This window comes from Bos grunniens, chromosome 15, assembly GCF_055505025.1.
Source record: "Bos grunniens cultivar Pamir isolate PY7600 chromosome 15, Bosgru_T2T1.0, whole genome shotgun sequence".
Lineage (NCBI taxonomy): Eukaryota > Metazoa > Chordata > Mammalia > Artiodactyla > Bovidae > Bos > Bos grunniens.
Window position 1 is genome coordinate 35,297,389 of NC_141179.1, and position 19,255 is coordinate 35,316,643.

At 55.8% G+C, this 19,255-nt stretch overlaps 1 protein-coding gene across 1 annotated transcript in view; it reads right to left on the minus strand.

The window, feature by feature from the left end:
* Positions 1-19,255, minus strand: part of KCNC1 (potassium voltage-gated channel subfamily C member 1) — a 45,217-nt gene that overhangs the window by 3,333 nt on the left and 22,629 nt on the right. Inside the window, exons 2-3 of the mRNA XM_086339759.1 lie at positions 7,284-8,217; positions 127-315 (exon numbers count right to left, since the gene is read on the minus strand). Of these exons, the coding sequence (XP_086195885.1) occupies positions 127-315; positions 7,284-8,217 (1,123 nt within the window). The remainder of the gene's footprint in view (positions 1-126; positions 316-7,283; positions 8,218-19,255) is intronic.

Genomic DNA, 19,255 nt, shown 5'->3' on the forward strand with positions numbered 1-19,255 from the left:
TGCTCCTTTCCCCCCTCATTGTGCCTGCCTGCCCCTCAGCGCCCCTCGCCCGCCGCCCCGCCCACCCCTGTGCAGGAGCGCGAGGCAGGCCCGCTGATGCAGAGCACCCCGGCCTCCTCTACATACCCTTTCTCACTCCTCCACCAGGTGGGCACGCGTACTCCCCAGTTGATAAGAGGAAGCAGGGTCCGTATCTCTCGCGGGTGCCCGAGCGCGTAAAAGGCAGGCCCTCATCGGGAGTGAGGGCCTGGTCTATGTGGGGGCAGTCTTCGTTCGCCAGCGCGGCCTTCGCCACCTCCCCATTCAGTTTGGAATCTTCAAACATATAAGCAGAAGCTATTGAGACACTGAAAACTGTTTAGTGCGGGGGGGGACAGGCCAGAGTGGGACATCAGCAAAGGGTAGTGCGTGACTGAGGACAGAAAAGTGAGCGGGAGAGGCACGAGGCTGGGGGTCCCCAGCTCGTTCGGGCAGCCTTTGGGCTGCCCACAGTGCTGGGGAGGAGGGTTCCTGGGTTTGCTCAAAGTTTGCAAAAAGATGAGTTTGGTGATGGGCCCAGCAAGCGCGGTGCTGGGGGGCCGGGCCCAACGTCCAAGGTGGGGCCGATGAGACAGGATGGTGTGGATGTGGTCATGGGTAGAGGGCCAGACACAGAGCTCAGGGAGAAGACAGACAGACACGCAGAAACACTCCTGTCCAGAGCGGCAGCATTTTCTGATCCCTCTGCTGCTGACCAGAGCCCGGCTGCCCCCTCCACATCCAGCTGTCTGCTCAGGCATCCCTGGGCCCCACCCAAACCCCAAGGGTCAACTCCACTCCAGGCCCCCTGTGGATCCTCTCTGGTCATTTGCTTTATGCTGTTCCCCCATCACACCCTATCTGATCACTCTATCCCACCCCCATATGGACCTAATCCAGTCACTCTCTATGCTCCATCACCCATACAGACTAGGCCTGGTCACGCAGTCTCCTGGTCCCCCATCCAGTTGACCACTCAATCTGCTCCCTCTCTGTACAGACTTAAGCTGGTCACTCAGTCCACTCCGTTCACCACCCAGACCAAGCCAGGGTCTTCCACCTCGCTCTGCCTCAAGCAGAGCCAGCTTGCACAGGCGCAACAAGAATGCAGGCATGAGGCAGTGACAGCAGCCAGGATTTGGGAGGGACTCCCATTCCTCCGTCTCCTTTCGGCAGCGTCCCCCGCAAAGCAGAGCAAATGGATGTGTAAAGACAACAGCGGCTGATGGACTCGGGTGGGAAAGACGAGTCTTGGCCTCTGCGGTAGCCTGAGAAGGAACCTGGGAAGAAGTTTGGGGGCACATTTGGTGAGGGCGCAGCTCTAGCCAGAGCAGGGCGCTCCCCCAAATCCAAGAGCAGCATCGTGGACGCCTCTGGAGCTGGCAGAGAGGGCTCTGTTGGCCTCTGAGTCCACCCATCACTCTTGGGGACCCCTCCCCTGCTTTCTGCCCTCCAAGCAGACTCTTCCTGGTTAGGGTGGCACCGACTCAGTCCCCAGGGTGGGCCCTGGTGGTGGTAGTGGTGGTTTAGTAGCTAAGTCGTGTCCGACTCTTGCGACCTCATGGACTGTGTAGCCCACCAGGCTCCTCTGTCCATGGGATTTTCCAGGCAAGAATACTGGAGTGGGTTGCCATTTCCTTCTCCAGGGGATCTTCTCAACCCAAGAATCAAACCTGTATCTCCTGCATTGCAGGCGGATTCTTCACCAACTGAGTTACGAGGGAAGCCTGAGGTTTCCTCAAAGACTTCCTCCAGGGTGAGAGCCTCAAGGGAAGACAGACCCAACGTGGGTGTGACCACAGCGGGAGGCCCTCTGAAAGGCTAAAGAGGGGCAAAAAGCTGGAGAGAGTCTCCACCCAATTTGACCCTCTTCCGTGACCCTGTTCACATCATGTAACTACACGCAGAAGTGATCCTTCTCCGTGTGCACACACTCGGCGTGCCCGCGGGTGGGACCACCACCCGTGTACACATCATGTCACTACAAAGAGGCAGTCAGTCAAAAGAGAAATGGACCAATCAGGTTTATTCATAAAGCAAATCCAAAAAAAAAAAAAAAAAATCCCATCATAATTTTGGAACTTAAAAAAAAGTCTGTCGTACAAGATGGCAAAGCATTTCATGTACAGTGTGTTTCTTGACAGATCCCAGGGGCTTCACTCCCCAATTCACTCTGAACCAGAAAGGTTAGTTACCAGGGTAACTCTGATACCACGTGACTGGGGTTGGGGCCTCTCTGGGGAACTGGGCACTGCCTAACACTGGGGGTGTGTCTGAGGGCACACAGGTGTGCACACAGACCAGCCCGGCCCTTCCTCCCAGTCTGGCTGGACCTCCCAAGGGTCTCTGGGGAGAGAGGAACGGAGTTCAAGGGAGGAGGCAGTGGATAGGGGATGGAAGTTGGAGCCCACAGTACCCTGTACACATTTTCTTCTAGGGGAAAACAGTGAGTCCTACCAGGCAGCATCTCCATCTGGGGGGAGAGCCAGAACTTGTGATCTCTCCACTGGCCATTGCCTGCCAGCGGAGGTATCTACAGCCTGCAGAGCTCACCCAGGGTTGGGTAGCCGAGCCTGAGACCCTCTGTGTGACTCTGCCCCCCAGTGCCGTGCCCCTGGGGCAGCCAGCTCCCACAGCCTTTAGAGGACCTGAAGTTGAGGCTGGTTTCCCTGCAGGGGTCGGGCCAGGGGGCAGCTGAGTGGGCTGCCTGGGTGGGTGTGAACCAGACCCCCTTCCCTTCTCAGAGCCTGCTTCTTCTCTCAAACATGTCCTCTGAGAAAAGGCCGAGCCTTGGTGGGAGTGTTTGGGTCCTGCTCTTTGAAGGAGCCAGCCTCCCTGGGCTGTGGGCTTATCTGTGATGTGGGGTGCTCTCAGAAACTGGGAACCATACTGTCCCTCCCCAGTTCCAGAGGAGGGCTGGAAAAGAGACTAGCCAAAAAGTGGCCAGCTCACCAAACCTGGGGAACTCATAAAAAAAGCCAGAGGCGCCAGGTCACCCAAGATTGCCCCCTCATACCCCGACCTTGTCCTTTAGATGAGATGGTCACCAGGTCCCTCAGTTCCCACCTGCTCCCCAGAAGGCTGGGAGCCCTGCCCTCCCTGGCCAGGGCCCCTTGGCCCCGACTAGACCCGAGGGCCTGCGATGATGAAATGGCAGCATGGGCAGCGTCTCACAAAGATGGTTTCCAGGCTTTGAAATGGGCTGAGAGAGATGAGCGTCCGCGAGAGGGTCATTTTTTTTTAAACTTTGGAGCAAGGAGAACCCGATATCCGGCCCTGAGCCAGCAGGCTGGCTTGTGTGCCCTGGTCTCTGGGCACCACCAAGGTACTTACTGTTCACACCAGCAGCGGGCGCCGGGGGCGCACGCAGGGCTAGGGTGGGGCAGGTGGGGTGGCTGGGAATTTCCTTGGGTTTTAGCCCCCCAGGTGGGGCTGCCCAGCCTGGGGCTCAGGGAAAAAGCCCCAGGTTAACTGGGGACGGTCTGTGAGAGATACGAGCTGAGTACAATCACAAGAACCGGCACAAGTCATGCAACAGAACGAGGAGAGAGAGAGAGAAACATGATTAGTGGAGAGAGAGAAAGAGAGAGCATGTGAACAACACAGAAAAGAACACCCAGTCCTGGCCCTCAGAGCCCCTTATTTCTCCGCTCCTTCCCCCTGTGCCACCAGGGGGCCTCGCTGACCCCACTCAGGGCCCCCCGCTGCCCACCCTGGCCCTGCATCTGAGCAGAAACTTGGTTAGCCCCTGCAGAGGGGCCCTGCCCACACCTTGCCTGGTCACCCCTGTCCCAATCCCGATACCTCCCCTGCCCCGGGGGGTACACCACTTGCCGCACCCACTGCAGCTGGCAGGGGAGACGTGGAGGGCCGGGGCGGGGGCCGCTTTGGACTCAGCTGCTCAGGGCAGACCCTGGAGGCTGCAGGGGCAGCTCTGTCCCAGCTCGGGGCAGACCCAGACGGGGGTGCTTTTCAGGACCTCACTGCTGCCCTAGGTGCTGATGGACAGGAAGGGGGAGGTCTGGCCACCACCCATCCCCTGTACTAGCCCCCTGCTCACCTATTGTGGGACCCCACAGCCCCAGACGCAGCACCACAGAGGAGCAACCCACATCACAGGAGCAGAGATGGACGAGACACACGTGAAGGCACATGGCAGGACAGAGGGAGCACTCTGCACTGCCCAGAGCAGGTGGTCTGGGCCCCCGGCTGCAGGTCAGGGAGGGACCCCCTTTCTGCAAGAGAAGCAGCTTCTCCTGAACTATCAACCCCAGCCCCTGACCATGGGGGTGCCATCCTGGCATCCTCCCATGAGACCCTACAACCCCTGCCGGGACGAATCCCCCAGACACTGGAGCCACGTCAGCCGTGATACCGAGGAGACCAGACACTTGACCTGAGGCTGCAGGAGAGACCAAGACGGGGAGGGGAGGGGAGGGGAGGGTGCTGCTGACATGACTGGGACGGCTTGCCTGAGTCCTGGAGTCTGGCCCTGGGCAGGGGGTGCCCTCAGAGCCCAGCATGTTGCACTTTGCCCCAACCCAGGTTCTAAAGGTAGAACTGGAGTCTCACTGGGCCAACTGACTGCCCTTGGGGTGGAGGGCGGTTGTCAAGGTCTTGGGGACTGCATCTCAGCTCTCAGTTCCTGTGGGGTCCAGCCTCCCATCACATTTGCCTTCCTCGCTTCTGGCCTCCCCCACACTCACTCACCAACACACCCCAACCCCATGCCCACCAAGGAGCATAGCTGCAAGCAGAAGAGGAGGCCAACGGGAAGAGACTTGGGGATGCAGAGATAGGGAGACATCCCCTAAGGATCACACACTTATGCTTATCACTTGGGTGATAATTTGGGTCTCACACACCAGCTTTCAGAGGGAGGAGGGTTCTGGTGAAGGACCAGGCTCAGAGCAGGTTTGGGATGTCAAGACAGCACCCCTAGGAGCAATAAGAACTTGGGAAAGGGGAGGAGGCAGTGTGTGGGGGATGGAAGGGAGTGAGGCAGCTGGGCCCCAGAGAGAAGGGCTCTAAGTACCTGGCTTAAGCCAGGACAATCTGGATCCCTGAGACCTGGGGCCAGGGCAAAGAGGGTCCCAGGGCCAGGGCTGTCGTGGTGGTGGGGTGCAGGGGCTCTAGGAGGAGTGCACAGGCTTTCCGGGAAAAGGGCCTGTGTCCTGGGGCTAGCTGGTGTACATATCAGAACACACATCTGCACTCTGTGTGTGCACATGCATGCATGTGTACACATGTGTGCATGTGTGTGTATATGTGTGCATGCACACATGCCCTCAGCACATGGAGAATACTAGCATTGTCTGGGACTGAAGGATTTGTGCCTGGCGGGAGTGAATCACGGGAGGATGGGACAGGGGGCCAAGGAGTGCTATGGTGATGCCACTCAGGCTCAACTCTTCCTGCTGAGGCCTGGCGTGAAGCTAGGGGCGAGGCCCACCCAGACCCTTTCCCAGAGCCCCAGGAATTTTCCTCGCCGTGACGGTGCTCCTGAGGTCGAACAGAAGGGCGAGATGATCCAAAGCAGAGAGGCGGGGCAGGGGCTTTCCACGGCCCATGCCTGGCTGGCTAAGCAGAAGCCACGCATTGGCTGAGGAGTCCAGCCCCACCCCAGGCCCTCCCATTCCAGCCTCTGAGACCCCTGCCCTGCTCCTGGCCCAGCCCAGAACACTAGCCACACTCCTCTCAGGTGTCTACAGGGATCCCAGGGAGTGGGGAGGGGTATGGGACCGGGTGAAGGGGCTAGAAAGACCTCAGACAGAGAGGTGGACTTTCAGGGTACCACTCTGGTCAGTATAGCTATGTGATGAAGCCGGATGCGGAGTAGGATGGGGTGGTGGGCCAGAGAGTGGGGCATCAGGGAAGAAAGAATCAGTCAGCCACTGGGGAGGCCATTCAAACCAGGGGACAACTTGCTCCTCTGGGGCTGAGGGAGCCTGCAGCCCCACCTCCTGCCCTGGGCACAGGGTGTCTTCTGCAGACTAAGCACTACCTGTCACTCACTCAGCCTCCCTCGCCCCGGCACCTCTTCTGAGTTCAGTGTTGTCATGCTTTTCTGGGTCATTCATTCCCTTCAAATCCCTGTGTCCACAGAATAAGTCGATGGTATTCCATGGGTAGAGGTAGACTATGGGCTTTTTATCTTCGGACCAGAGCCCCATGATCAACTTTATGTGCTATGTGCAGGTTCTCATAAAACTGAGATAGTCCCATAACGAACCACTAGCCATGGAATATGAGAATATATCCCACGGTGACTAGTATTGTTTCATGGCCCCCCTCCCCCCTCCCTGACCCCCACTGAATTCACGGGAAAGTGGGCGTACACTGGTTGGGATGTCGTGTATTGCTGCTGCAGTCCCTACCGCCAGAAACAGGGAACACTCTCAGTGGGAGGTTGTTGCTGGTCTGAAGCGCTTTCATCTAAGCTGCCCGGGTGGTGGCCCCCTCTAGTCCTTCGCTCACCAGCCGCTTCCATCAGAAAGAAGGCCACCGGAAACTCCCACTGGACCATCAACCCAAACAGACAACGTGAAAGCTAGAGTCACTCCAACAGGTTCCTAAAGATAAACGCTAAACTCTAGAGTGGTGGTAGAAGATGAGCTGGTTCCGCATGCTGTGGGGTGAGTAAGCTTGTTACGGAGGGCAAGAGGCGTCTCCGAGGACGCGCCTGGAGCTAGGCAGCCGGCATCGGAGCAGGAATGCTACTCAGCTATGGAGACAGGCTCTGCTGGGGGGGTGAGAATCCTTGCTGCTGTCTCTGCAGGGACCTCCTGCCAGAGCCCAGGCACCATCCGTGCCACGTGCACTGCCCGAAGGGAGCCGTGTAAAGACCAAATGGGCAGCTGTCTGGCATTTCCCAATCACACCCACCCCGCCCCGCCATGACTCCGGGTCAGTGGCCTGAGTCAGCGACTCATGCCCAACTCCTGCCCATTGAGCAGCGGAGCCCCCGGGCTCCTGCTAAGAGAGTCCTCAGCAACCTCACGGGCCGTGGCATCTCTTCAGAACCCCACGAGACCGGTGTGTCAACCTCCTTACCGGGGGCCACCAGTGAGGTTCTAGCAGGCTCTCGCCTCATGAATTTGGCTGCCCAGCATCTTCCTGGGCCCCCAGACGCCACACCTCTAGACTGAGCGTGGGGTCCAGAGTCACCCACGGAACTAAGGAAGCAGTCTGACTGAATCTGGAATCATCGCTACAGGGGGCAGAGGTGAAAGGTCAGATCGACATGCCTCTAAGAGGTTTCCTACCTGCTCTGTTAATTTCTAAAATTTCTTCCTGGGCCAGCGGGCATGTGTCACTCTGAGTACTGTGATGTGGAGAGTTTACGACAGATTTACAATAATTGGGAGATCCCAGCTGCGGTGGCCGCGGAATATGCTTCTTTTTTTTCTTTGGTAGTTTCTGCTTAGCCATGGCTAAGGAGTAATACATCCCAAAATTGTTCACGATGACGGGCACAGGCATGGCGATGGTCAGCACGCCCGCCAGCGCACACAGCGCTCCCACCAACATGCCGGACCATGTCTGCGGGTACATGTCTCCGTACCCCAGCGTCGTCATGGTGACCACAGCCCACCAGAAGCCGATGGGGATGTTCTTAAAGTGGGTGTGCTCACTGGCGCTGGGGTCATTGGGCTGAGCCCCTATCCTCTCGGCATAGTAGATCATGGTAGCGAAGATCAGGACGCCCAGAGCCAGGAAGATGATGAGCAGTAAGAACTCATTGGTGCTGGCTCGCAGAGTGTGGCCCAAGACCCGTAGGCCCACGAAGTGGCGGGTCAGCTTGAAGATGCGCAGGATACGCACGAAGCGGACGACGCGCAGGAAGCCCAGCACATCCTTGGCGGCCTTAGAGGACAGGCCGCTCAGGCCCACCTCCAGGTAGAACGGGAGGATGGCCACAAAGTCGATGATGTTGAGCGAGTTCTTGATGAACTCCACCTTGTTGGGGCAGAAGACCACACGCATGAGGAACTCGAAGGTGAACCAGACCACGCAGACGCCCTCGATGTAGGTGAGGAAGGCCTCCGTCTCCGCCTCCCGGTAGTAGCGCACTTGCGTGCCGTTGCGCACGTTCTCGATCTCCGTCTTGTTCACGATGGGATTGAAGCGCTCGTGGGTCTCCAGGCAGAAGGTAGTGATGGAGACGAGGATGAAGAACAGGGAGGCAAAGGCCACATACTGTGGAGGAGAAACACACAGTGTCAGAGGGGAGGTCCTTCCCCCAAAGCAGAGAGACTGGGTGCCTCTGGGCCAGGTCCAGTCTGGGGCCAGGCTGGGCAAGATGCCTGCAGGACACCCCTTCTGACATGGGCCAGGCAGGCAGGCCACCATTCCCTCTTCAGAGCGTGGAGTATGGGGGTAAGAGACCTGCAGGGTTAAGAGGCTGTGGCGGAGATTTCTCTGTCTTCACAAATGCCTTTCCTTTCTTCCTGGATGAGTGGCTAGACCATAATTTCCCAGCCTGCCCTCCAGGCTGGGTGGGGTCATATGACTGGTCTCAGGCCATCCGACAGTGCACAAAAAGGTGTGCATGAAGGCCCGGCCTGGCTCACAAAACCTTCCTGCTCAACCTTTCATGCCCTCTCTCTTTCTCTGAATGTTGAAGCCCAAGGAAGCCAGGAGGGCCACCATAAGAAAGTAGCTGGGTCCCTGGAAAGAAAGACACCTACTAAATACACAGGTGGGAAATAAACTTCTACTTTGTTGAGATGTTGCACTCTAGATGTGATTTATTAAAGCATTTAGCACCCCACCCCACCACTGATGAAAGTGACCTAGGTGGCTGAGGCTGAGGTTGGCAAAGAAAGGAGGATAGGGAAGCTATGGTGGAGCCAGGCCCCTCAAAGGCCACATCTCCCATCTTTCTTCCGTCCCTCCGCTAGGCTGTTCACTCTCTTTTTCAGGGCTCTGTACCTCATGCAGGCAGTCTCTTCATATTCTATCCTATGTTGAATTGCAAAAGACGTATCTTCCCCAAGGCCTTACACAACTCCTTTACCCACTTCTCTCTATTGTCCCAGGAACTCACATCATGTATTGGAAGTGTATCTCCAATGGGTGATACACTTGGGTGTATCAGATGGGTGTATCTCCACCCATCCTGGAGATACGGAAATAAAGACTAAATGGTCATTTGTCAGAGATACTGGGTTGTAGATTCAGGCATAAGGAGGAGAATTGGACCAGGGGTCCTCAAACGCACCATAAACCATAGAGATGGCTTTGCTCCTGTTCCGGCCGGCTGGCCCCAGGGGAAGGGGGTGGGTGGGAGGAAGGAATAAGCTGCTGGGGAACTAGGGTTTTCCAAACATATGTGGGTGTCTGGTCCTTTCAGATCCCCTACCCGGGTGAGAAAGAAATGGCCAGGATAACCCAGTCTGTCCAGAATGGCCTGCTCTGGCCCCACCCCCTGAGAGAGGTTCAGGAGACTTTGTGGTCTGATTTGGTCACCCTCACCCCCATCTGATGACCCACTGGGCTTCTCTAACCACAAGCAAACACGGGTACCCTAGGAAAGAAAATCAAGCAGCTGTCAGAGTTTCAAACCTTCCCACTCAGACTGAATTCCAGACAAGGGCTCTTCTTACAGCCTCCAGTCTGGGATCATGGAACTTTAACACTGCCCTTGGTAGAGGAACCCTGGCCAGGGGGTTCTCCTCCAGGAACCCAGCTTTCATGTTCCTGCTGCTTCCCTCCCCTCTGGACTCCCCTTCTCCCAGCCTATCAAGACAGACCATGAACCGTGCAAGGCCATCTCCCTGGAGGCAGTTCTGGGCTACAAACTAGAATGGGTGGCAAGTTCATTCTCCAGAGCTGCCTTCACAGAAAACTTCAAGGAGTGCCAAGGTGCCACTCTTTATCTGCCACAAGAGGCAGCCGTGCTGCTTCTAGTAATTTCTTTGGTTTGTATTGATGTACCTCCCCACTTGGTGGTGACCCTGTCTGGGTTGACCATAGCCACGAGACCTGACACTCAACCTAGCACAGATCTAGATATGAAGAACCGTGTGGACCTGCAAAGACACATTCCAGGTTGAGAGAAAGGGAGAGGAGAAGGAAAGGGGCAAAGTCAGCATTTTAGAATATCAGAGTAAGAGCAACCTTTAGAGATTATCTGGTCCAAGGCACTGCATGCTATAAATGGGAAGTCTGGGGCAAAGAAACAGGAAATGATCTACCCAAGCCACTCATCATGGCATGCTGGCTCCTGCTGGCTTTAGAGAGTCATGCAATTTTCAAAAACTTGATCCTAGATTACTATCGAGTGTGACCCCTCTGCCTTCCTCCTTCCATCCAGCCTTCCTTCTTCCCTTTGTTTCTTCCTTTCTTTCTCCCTTTCACCCACTCATCCTTCCTCCCTCCTACCCTCTCTCCCTCCTTTTTAGCCACATATCCATTCATCCTTCTTTTCTCCCTTCTTCTATTCCTTCCTTTGTTCCTCCTCCCTTCTCTCCCTCTTTTCCATCCGAAATGCATTTATTCATTCGTCTCTTCCTTCTCTCTTTTTCCTTTCTCCCTCCCTTCCTTCCTTCCACCTACCCATCTATCTACCTGTCCATCCATCCACCCATCCATACTTTTTTCCTTCCATTCCTCACCAAGCGCCAGGCTGTGCCCAGCATGGAGTGCAATAAGACCTCAGCCCTGCCCCCAGGGAGCCCCCCACACAGCTGAAGATAAAGGACACACACAGAGACAAGTAAAAAGCAGTGGACTGAAAAGGTGAGCCCCCATCAGCCCTGTGAAGTACATGGGGTTTGGACAAGATGAGGGCAGTGCAGGGACTTAAGCCAGGTTTTCTGATTCCAGAAATAGCACGTTAAGGGTCCAGAGAGTGCTGACCTGGGACACCACAGGGGCAGGCCAGGAAAGCAAACTGGAAGCAACTGGAAGGGGTCACCAACTCCAATCCAGGTTCATCCAGCTCCAGCACTTTTTCCTGTAGCAGTTATCAAAGTTCTTGGAGCCAAGAACATATCCCCAGATGCTGAGTATTTGGCCTCAGATTCCCTCTGAAGGGCCCTGTCTTAGAGCTTGGAATTCACAGCCCAGACTCCCAGGGCCAGGTCACGTTCCTGCCCTGGTCTTTTTGAGAGAGGAGAGGAACATGGACACTGTGAGTATCTAAAGGATGCCGAGAGGCTGGGCCTGCTGCATCTCCGGGCTCCTGATCCCGGCCAGGTGGTGGAAGGCAGCAGGTGCTGCCTCTCCTCTGCTCCATCAGCCGTGGCATCCCCTTCTTAAATCATCCCACAGCTGTCCTCCTCTGTCCCCTCCATGCACATGAGACTCTCTCTCAATGGGGTCACTGTCATAAAAGCCAGCATATTGTAGGCTTCAATCTCAGCCATGAGTACAGCATCCACCCAGTTATCAGAAGGGGCAACAACTGGAATCCCAGCTCTCTGCTTGGCCATCTGGCCACAGAGAAAAGCCCTGACTTCTCAGCCTAGCCTGTGAGGCTCCCTGTGCCCTGATCGCACTGACTTCCCAGGGACCTCTCCCTGCAAGCACCCAACATTCTTGCCACATGCAGATCAGATCAGATCAGATCAGTCGCTTACCCTCTGCCATTTCTGACCTTCCATCTCTGTGTCTCTGCACCTGCTGCCCTTTCCTCCAGGGTGTTCCTGCTGATCTCCACGTGGAAAAACCCATCCACCCATCAGTGCCCCACTAAGTAGCCCTTCTCCTGGGACACCTCTCCCAGGGAGACTTCTTCTTGGCCCTGAGGCCCTTAGGAGGCAGCAAATGAAGTCCCCCCCACCCTACCACCCAAGGAGCCTCTAAATTTCCCCCAGGGAGGCAGCGAGACTGTCTCCAACTTGTGCTCATTAGTGCTTGGGGAGCCTCACAGGTACAGCCCAGAGAGGGCACTGATGTCCCCGGGGTCTTCTCACTTCCTCCCAGGTGCCCTCAAAGGCCCTCAGAGCTCTACACCCATTGGCTCTTCTTGAACAACAGGTCCTGACAGGAAAATTGAGGCCCAGGAAGTGGTAAGGTCTTCTAAAATTAGGATAGACAAATCCTGGGTTCTCAGGGATCAATGGCCATCCCTTTCAGATTCTTTCCTCTTTGGGCCCCAGAGACCAAGGAGTAGGGGTGCCGGGGTGGGCAGCAGCGATCAGCCTTAGAGTCAGATACTAGGACTTCTTCCCCAGAGGAGCTGGGGAGGTGTAAGTCAGGCTTCCTAGACTCTGCTGCAGGCACCTAGTCCCTTGTCACAGGCAGGGCCCCAGCAACATCTGGGTCCAAGTGGGCCCTTTGGATCACTGTGGAGGAAAGCGCCCCAGCTTGCTCAGACTGCCACAATCTCCTAAGCCTAGCGACTAGCAAGTCAGCCCCAGCGCATCAAAGCCAAAGCAAGAGCCCATGGTCAAGCGAGTTTCTAGTGCCCTCCCACCCATCCTCAGGGAAGCTGAGCCAGAAAGGAGAGAGGAGAAGCCGCCAAAGCTAAAGGCCTAGAGCTCCCTGGTGGTCTAGCCATTAAGAATCTGCCTGCCAATGCAGGGACACGGGTTTGATCCCTGGTTTGGGAAGGCCCCACATGCCGTGGACAACTAAGACTGTTCACCACAGCTATTGAGCCTGTGGCCTAGAGCCCACGAGCTGCAACTACCGAGGCCCGCATGCCCCACAGCCTGTGCTCTGCAACAAGAAAAGCCGCCATAACGAGAAGCCCGAGCACCCAATGAAGAGCAGCCCTGACTCGCCACAACTAGAGAAAGCCTGTGCATAGTAACAAAGACCCAGTACATGCATTAAAAAAAAAAAATGCTAAAAGGCCTGCTGTGCACCTTTAACCTTCCCACAGACCTGGTGAGACAGGTGGTTGTACCTTATTGTGCCAAAAAGGAAACAGGTTCAGGGACTAAACCAAGGTTTAAGGCTAGTGATGAAGCTGAGGCTTGGACCCAAGTTGATCTGGCTCCATTGTCTAAGCTCTGTCCACCACCAGAGATGCCAAAGCTTTGGGGGCTAAAAACACAGCTCTGTGCTCTAGGGAGCTGGCCTTGATTGTGTCTGGATGGCTCAATCTTGGAGCTTGACATCCATAGCTTGGACGCCCTGAGGTCAGGTTATGTCCGTCCCCAGTGAGAGAGAGAGAACCAGGATACCTGAATGCACAGGCTGGAGCCCAGAATGCCTGAAATGGTCCTGGGCCTCAGTGCCCAGCACTTGCGAGTGCCTGGGGTGGGGAGGCTGCCCCATCTTGCTCGGGGAATCAATGCCAACAGCAGCCTCAGATGGCCCAGCCTGCATCTCTATCTGGCTGACCGTGTCCTGGCAGACCCAGAGAGGGCAGGCTGAGAGATGACCACAACTTGTTCAGGGAGCTCAGCCAGAGGGACAGGGTGGATGCCCAAGGATGGGGAGTTCCCAGAATCAGCTGACCCCTGGCAGGGAGGGAACCTCTGCCCGGCAGGCCCAGGCAGTGAGCCTTAGGAGCGGTCTCCGCAGCACCCTGGGCTGGCACATGGAGTCCAAGCTATGGGTGTCAAGCTCCAAGATCGAGTCATCCAGACACAGTTAAGGCCAGCTCCCTAGTGCACAGAGCTGTGTTTTTAGCCCCAAAGCTGGCTGGAATATAGGAGCTGCCGTCAAGGGCTGGGCACCTGAGGACGGTCACCCCCAGACACACACTGCTGCCCAGAGTAGGCACCTGACCCATTACCTAAGCACACACCTGTGACGAGTGACCACACAAACTACAGCCCAGGGTCCTGACCACACACACAGAAAACACAGGGCAGACGGATGGTACTGGAACACATCACTGCCCATCAGGCACGAACACCCAGGCGCCGTACCATGAGGCACACACTCACACAGCCCCCACCCTCCCTGCGCGTATACACTCAGAGCACACGGATGGTCACCACACAGCATACCTCCTACAAACACCCTGAATGCCAGGCGTAGCTGCACAGCTGGCCCTCCTCTGCCCGCCTCACCCCCGCTGGGTGTGACTGACTCAATGTCTGACTCTCCCACAGGATGGCAGTCCCAGCCCGCCTCAGCTTCCCCAGCCTTCTCTGATGCCCTCAGCCTGCCTCCCTGCCCAGACTCCTGGATTTCCCATCCCTAGATCTGCCTGTCACCCACCAGTTCCTGATGTCCTGCCATTTTCCAGACCCTGTCCTTTCTCCCCAGCCCACTCCAGCAGCAGTAGCTATATGCCCCCACACCCAGGACCCAAACCAGCTGGAGGGCCGATCCTCCTGAGCTTCTAGTCTAACAGGCGGCCAAAAAGGGAGCTTTGTCTGGCAGCCCAGGGCCAGCCATCACCCAGTCTAGCCACACCTCAGAGGCCACTCTGTGAAATTTCAAGACAGTGCAGGCAATATTGCCTGATAAAGCAGCATAAACCCAAACTGGTAGTTCTGGCTTTTCTTCTTTCTTTTTTTCAGAATCACAAACTGTGAGAGACCCACCAATTGTGTTCTAGAAAGAGGTAGCCATGGCAACAGAGAGAGGCATCCTGTTGCTATGGTAACCAGGGTGGTGAGACTGTTGGCTGTAAAGTCAGACAAACCTACTAACGATCTGTTGACTTAAGAAGATGTTTTATAAATCACCAAGTTATTTTTATCGTAACCCCACCCCTAAAACTATAAATCAGAAAGGCAATTTACTATCTATTAAAATGACCAAGATGTGCTGTGACTTTCATTATAAATTATTTATATCACAGTCATCTTTAGAAAATTGTGCTTGTCTTTCAGAACTGTTCAGGGGTTCACCGTGGGGAATCTGTGTTCTTGCAGTTTGGCATTCCAGAAGCAAGGCCCTGGTTGTGATGTGGTGCGTGGGCCAACATGCTGACCTGGCCATTCCCTCGCTGTGTGACCGTGGCAGATCACCCCCCCCTCGGAGCCTCAGTTCCATCTTGGTACAGTAGGGCTGGACTTGGTCACTTCTGAGGATTCTGACACTGGGCAAGGCTGCGACCAGTGGGACTAACCAGGGGAGCCTCGGCTGGTGTCCAGGCCCCAAGCCCCTAGAGGCGTCAGGTCAGTTTTTCTGCCTAATTAAATCTGCCCAGCAGGGGTGTACAGCGTTTGAGTTAATCCATGCGGAGTCAGTGATGCAGAGCAGGCGGGATGGCCAATTGGCCTAAATAAATTGTCAGTCGAGTTGAGTTTGGAAACTGAATTAGGCTTGTCTGGACTTCCTTGGGCTGGACATGCCCACACTGTGCTGGCCTAGCTGAGGGCTCTGAGGGGGACAGGAGGCTCTTTGGGGTCCATCTCCTTTTTGGTCCATTAATAAATGCCTCCACTATGACCGCCCAGTCAGAGGCCTGGCTGTATCCTGAGTGCTCTGTCCAGCATCCGCATTCCAGCCCTGGTCCTTCTCACCAATCCTGCCCTCTTGGCACCCAGTTCAGGGAGCAGCAGGCAGGAGATGCTTCCCATTGTACTACCTGGAGGGTGTGGACAGGAGTGTGTAAAAGTGTGTGCAGAGAACATGCTGCGTGGAAGGTCTGTGTGCTGGGGGAGGCGTGCAGGGGAGGGGGAGAGGTGGTGTGTAAATGTGGAGTGGGTGTGTGCGTGGTAAAGGTGTGTCACCTGCTTATGTGACCTGACTCTAGGCGCGTGTCAGAGGCTCGTGTAAATGGTCACTGTGTGTGGTTCATATAGGTGGTAGAAAAGCATTTGTGTGTGTATAAGGACATGCATGGGTGTGATGTGTGTGTGTGTGTAGGGACATGTATGGGGTGGTATGTGTGTGTATGTGCGTGTATGTGTGTGCACATCTCCTAGGAGAATCAGGGTCTGCTGGGCACTCTGGACACGTGTTCTGAGTTGAGACCATGATCCTTGTCCATGCCGGAGACAGTCCCTCACACTAGTCAAGGGCAGTGATGTCTCCTCTCTGGGACGGTCTCTGACTGAGGAAAAAGCGAGTAGACAGGGTGGAGGTAGCCAGAGGCCACTGCACCAGCCCAGAGAAGACCACGGGGGAGGGCTGTGCCCAGATGGGAATCCCCTCAGCCCCCTTCACTGCGCCACTCAGTCTTGGGCCCCAGGCTGGGCCGCTGGGAGAACCAAGGCCAGAAAAGGTCTTGTGCAGCCTTTGGAGAACCCAGACTTTCCCAGTGGGACAGCAACCCACTTCACGGAATTCATCCTCCAGACCCCAGGCCCAGGGCTGAAAGGGCTGTCTCAACAGCAAGGCGGGTGACTTCTGGGGCAGCAGAGGTTCTGTGTTGTTTTCACTCCAAGATGCACATTTTGGAAATGAAACTATGTCACAAAATACAGACACCCTTAAAAGAGTATTTCTTCCCAACATGCTGTTATTTAGCTCATGGCATGTTGAATATGGTACCCTGACTTGGGAAAACACTAGAAACCAGAAGAACAAGACAGAGGGGACCCTCACAGGTTTTTGGCCCTAAAGCAGCTCGTATGGCAGGAACCTGGAGATGGAGGCAGTGCGAGGGAAGGGACCTGCCCGAAGTCACGGAGCTCTCAGGGTGGAGCAGGGGTAGGAGCTGGGTTCTCCTGAAGCGTCAGTTCTGGACTTCCGTCATCGCAGCCTCTGAGCCTTTGCTTATTTAACGCCCCCTCTCAGGCCTCTGCTCTCAGGGTCCCACCTGCCTTCTAACTCCCAGGTCAAAAGCAGCACACATCTGTTTTGTCAAAGGAGGCAGCCGCTGGAGCAGAAACGGCTGGACCTCGAGGTGAAACCAGCCTGAGTTTGGGGCCTGGCCCGGCTGGTGACCTTGGACAGCATCCCTTTCTGAGCCTTCATTCCTGGACAGGGAAGGGGTAGATAATATCCCCTGCCTCTGGGTGGCTGTGATTAAGATGAAACAGCACACAGAAAGAAAGAAGGAGGTGTCTGGGCGCGCTGCTTCAGTCCGCATGAACCAGAGGTGGACCTCTTCCAGCTCTGGCCCTCTCCCATCACAACAGCACCCGCAGCATCAGAGCACGTCAGATGTAGAAGCTGAGAATCTTCTGGTCAGGGAATTGCTAAGCTGGAGGCACCTGGGAGACTCAAGCGGACCCACCCCTCACCCCCAATGCCATCACAAAAGAGCACCCTGGTCCTTTAGAGAGTCGCCCCATGCCCACCACACTCAGCCATACGACACAAGTGAGGCCGAGTCCACACTTCTGCCTGAGCCTGCCCATCAGAGGCCAGCCCTGGCCCCTGAGGACAAGGGAACCATGTTTCCTGAGAGACCGGTGGGACAGGGTCAGGTAGAAGTTTCTGGATTTAGCAACAAGGAGAACTAGGTGGGAGGGCTAACCCAGAGCCCCCAGAAGCATGGAAGGGAAGGCAGGGAGTAAAAGGCCCTCTCTGGGGCGTTTGGTATGGCACAAAGGAGGCAGGGGTGGGTAGAGGCCGCTGTGCTTGGGAAGCAGGACTGAGCAGAGACTCAAATGCAGAGTCCTGGGCTGCACACACAGCAGTGGGCGGGGCCAGACATTTATCTTTAGTCTATGTCCTCCGTGGCTCTGATGCTGCCAGCCCCGCCTTGGCTTTTGGGATCCACGAGGCCAGTGAGTCCTAAGTGCCCAGCAGCTCTGATGCACAAGGGGCCTCTTCAGCCTGAGACCACACTGGGGGCTGAGAAGCAGGCGGCGTGGCAGAAGGGAGAGAGTCCCAGGCTTGACTTCCGAGACCCGAGTTCAAATCCCAGCTCTGCCACTGGCTGTGTGAGGGCAGGCAAGTCACTTTGCAGAGGCTCAATCCCATCCTTCTTCAAATGGGGACAATCATAAGAACAATAACATGCCCAGAAGCAAGGCACAAGGAGGCACCTGGGGGAAAGGCTGAGTGTCTAGGGCTTTCCCAGATCCAGGGTGGAATTCCAGGGCAGGGAGAAACCCCAAGACTGCCAGTTCCCTTGCACACTGGTATTCCAGGAGCTGGGCCAAGGCTTCCCTCCACAAAAATCCAAACACAGCATTTTGGGTTTTTTCCACCCAAATTGTTGGGGGTGGGGGAGTGATTGCAAGGAACAGCAGCAACAGCTAAAGGGAGAAATGTGTCTAACTTTAGGTTTTTTCCCTCTAATTTTTTTTTGCTCCTGTTGCAACTACTTGCCTGCAAACAACAAACCAGAAGAAAATGACAGTCTTGTGGAGAGCCAACGCCTGGCCCCTCAGAGCCTGTTTCCAGGGGTCGCAGCCCAAGATAGGGCCATGTCCCAGACCCAGCACTGCGGGCTCACGCTGCTCACAGTGAGGGTGATTAACAGGCCTACTTCCGTGGGGTCTTCCATGTGAGCCCCAGCCTGAGGGCTGTGAGGAAATGAGGCTTGACGGGAAAGGACACCCAAGGTCACACAGTGAGCTCCGGGCTTCCCGGCCCTAACTTGGGTGACAAAATGATGATGGAGCCTCCTGCTGTCGAGCAGGCTTCCTGGGGCTCTCCTAGCATCGTGTCTCATGTAAACCTCACGCCAGCCCAGGGAGGTAAGTTCTGCTGTTACTACTGCTTTTTAGACGATGAGTCTGGGGTTTAGGGAAGAGAAGACTCTTGCTCCAGATCTCAGAGGTTCTCAGTGGCAGGATTGGTTTTGCTTCAAAGCCCTGCATTTCAGACCCTCCAAAGGCTCCTTAGACAGCCATGGGAAACGTCCACAGTGCAGGCTGGCCTGGCTGCGCCCTATGAGATGTATGAGGCTGCTCCAGCTTGGTTTCGACCTCAGTCAGCCACAAGCCCCAGAGCCTCAGAGGAGCGGGGCTGTGGGGTCGCAGAGCTCCCCTGCCATGCCTCAGGCCAAGAAGACCAGGTGTCAGGGCCCCAGAGAAGGTGCCCTTCCCACCTGCTCCTGTGACCTGAGGGTTCCTGCTGGAAAATGGGCAGTAAACATCTTCCATTAGCATCTTTTAAATTTTTTTGTTTTTTTATTTTTGGCTGCGTGGGGTCTTCGTTGCTGCACGTGGGCTTTCTCTAGTTGCGGTACATGGGCTTCTCGTTGAGGTGGCCCCTCTTGCTGTGGAGCACGGGCTCTAGGCAGAGTGGGCTTCAGGAGCCGCAGCACACAGGCTCGGTAGTTGCGGCTCTCGGACTCCAGAGCTCAGTAGTTGTGGCGTTTGGGCTTAGTCCCCTTGGCATGTGGGGATCTTCCTGGACCAGGGATCAAAGCTGCATCCCCTGCACTGCAAGGTGGAAGCCCTCCCATTAGTATCTTAAACCTGGAGGAATACCAGCCTTCCACACAGGAAATTCCTCTTCTAGTTTAGGATAT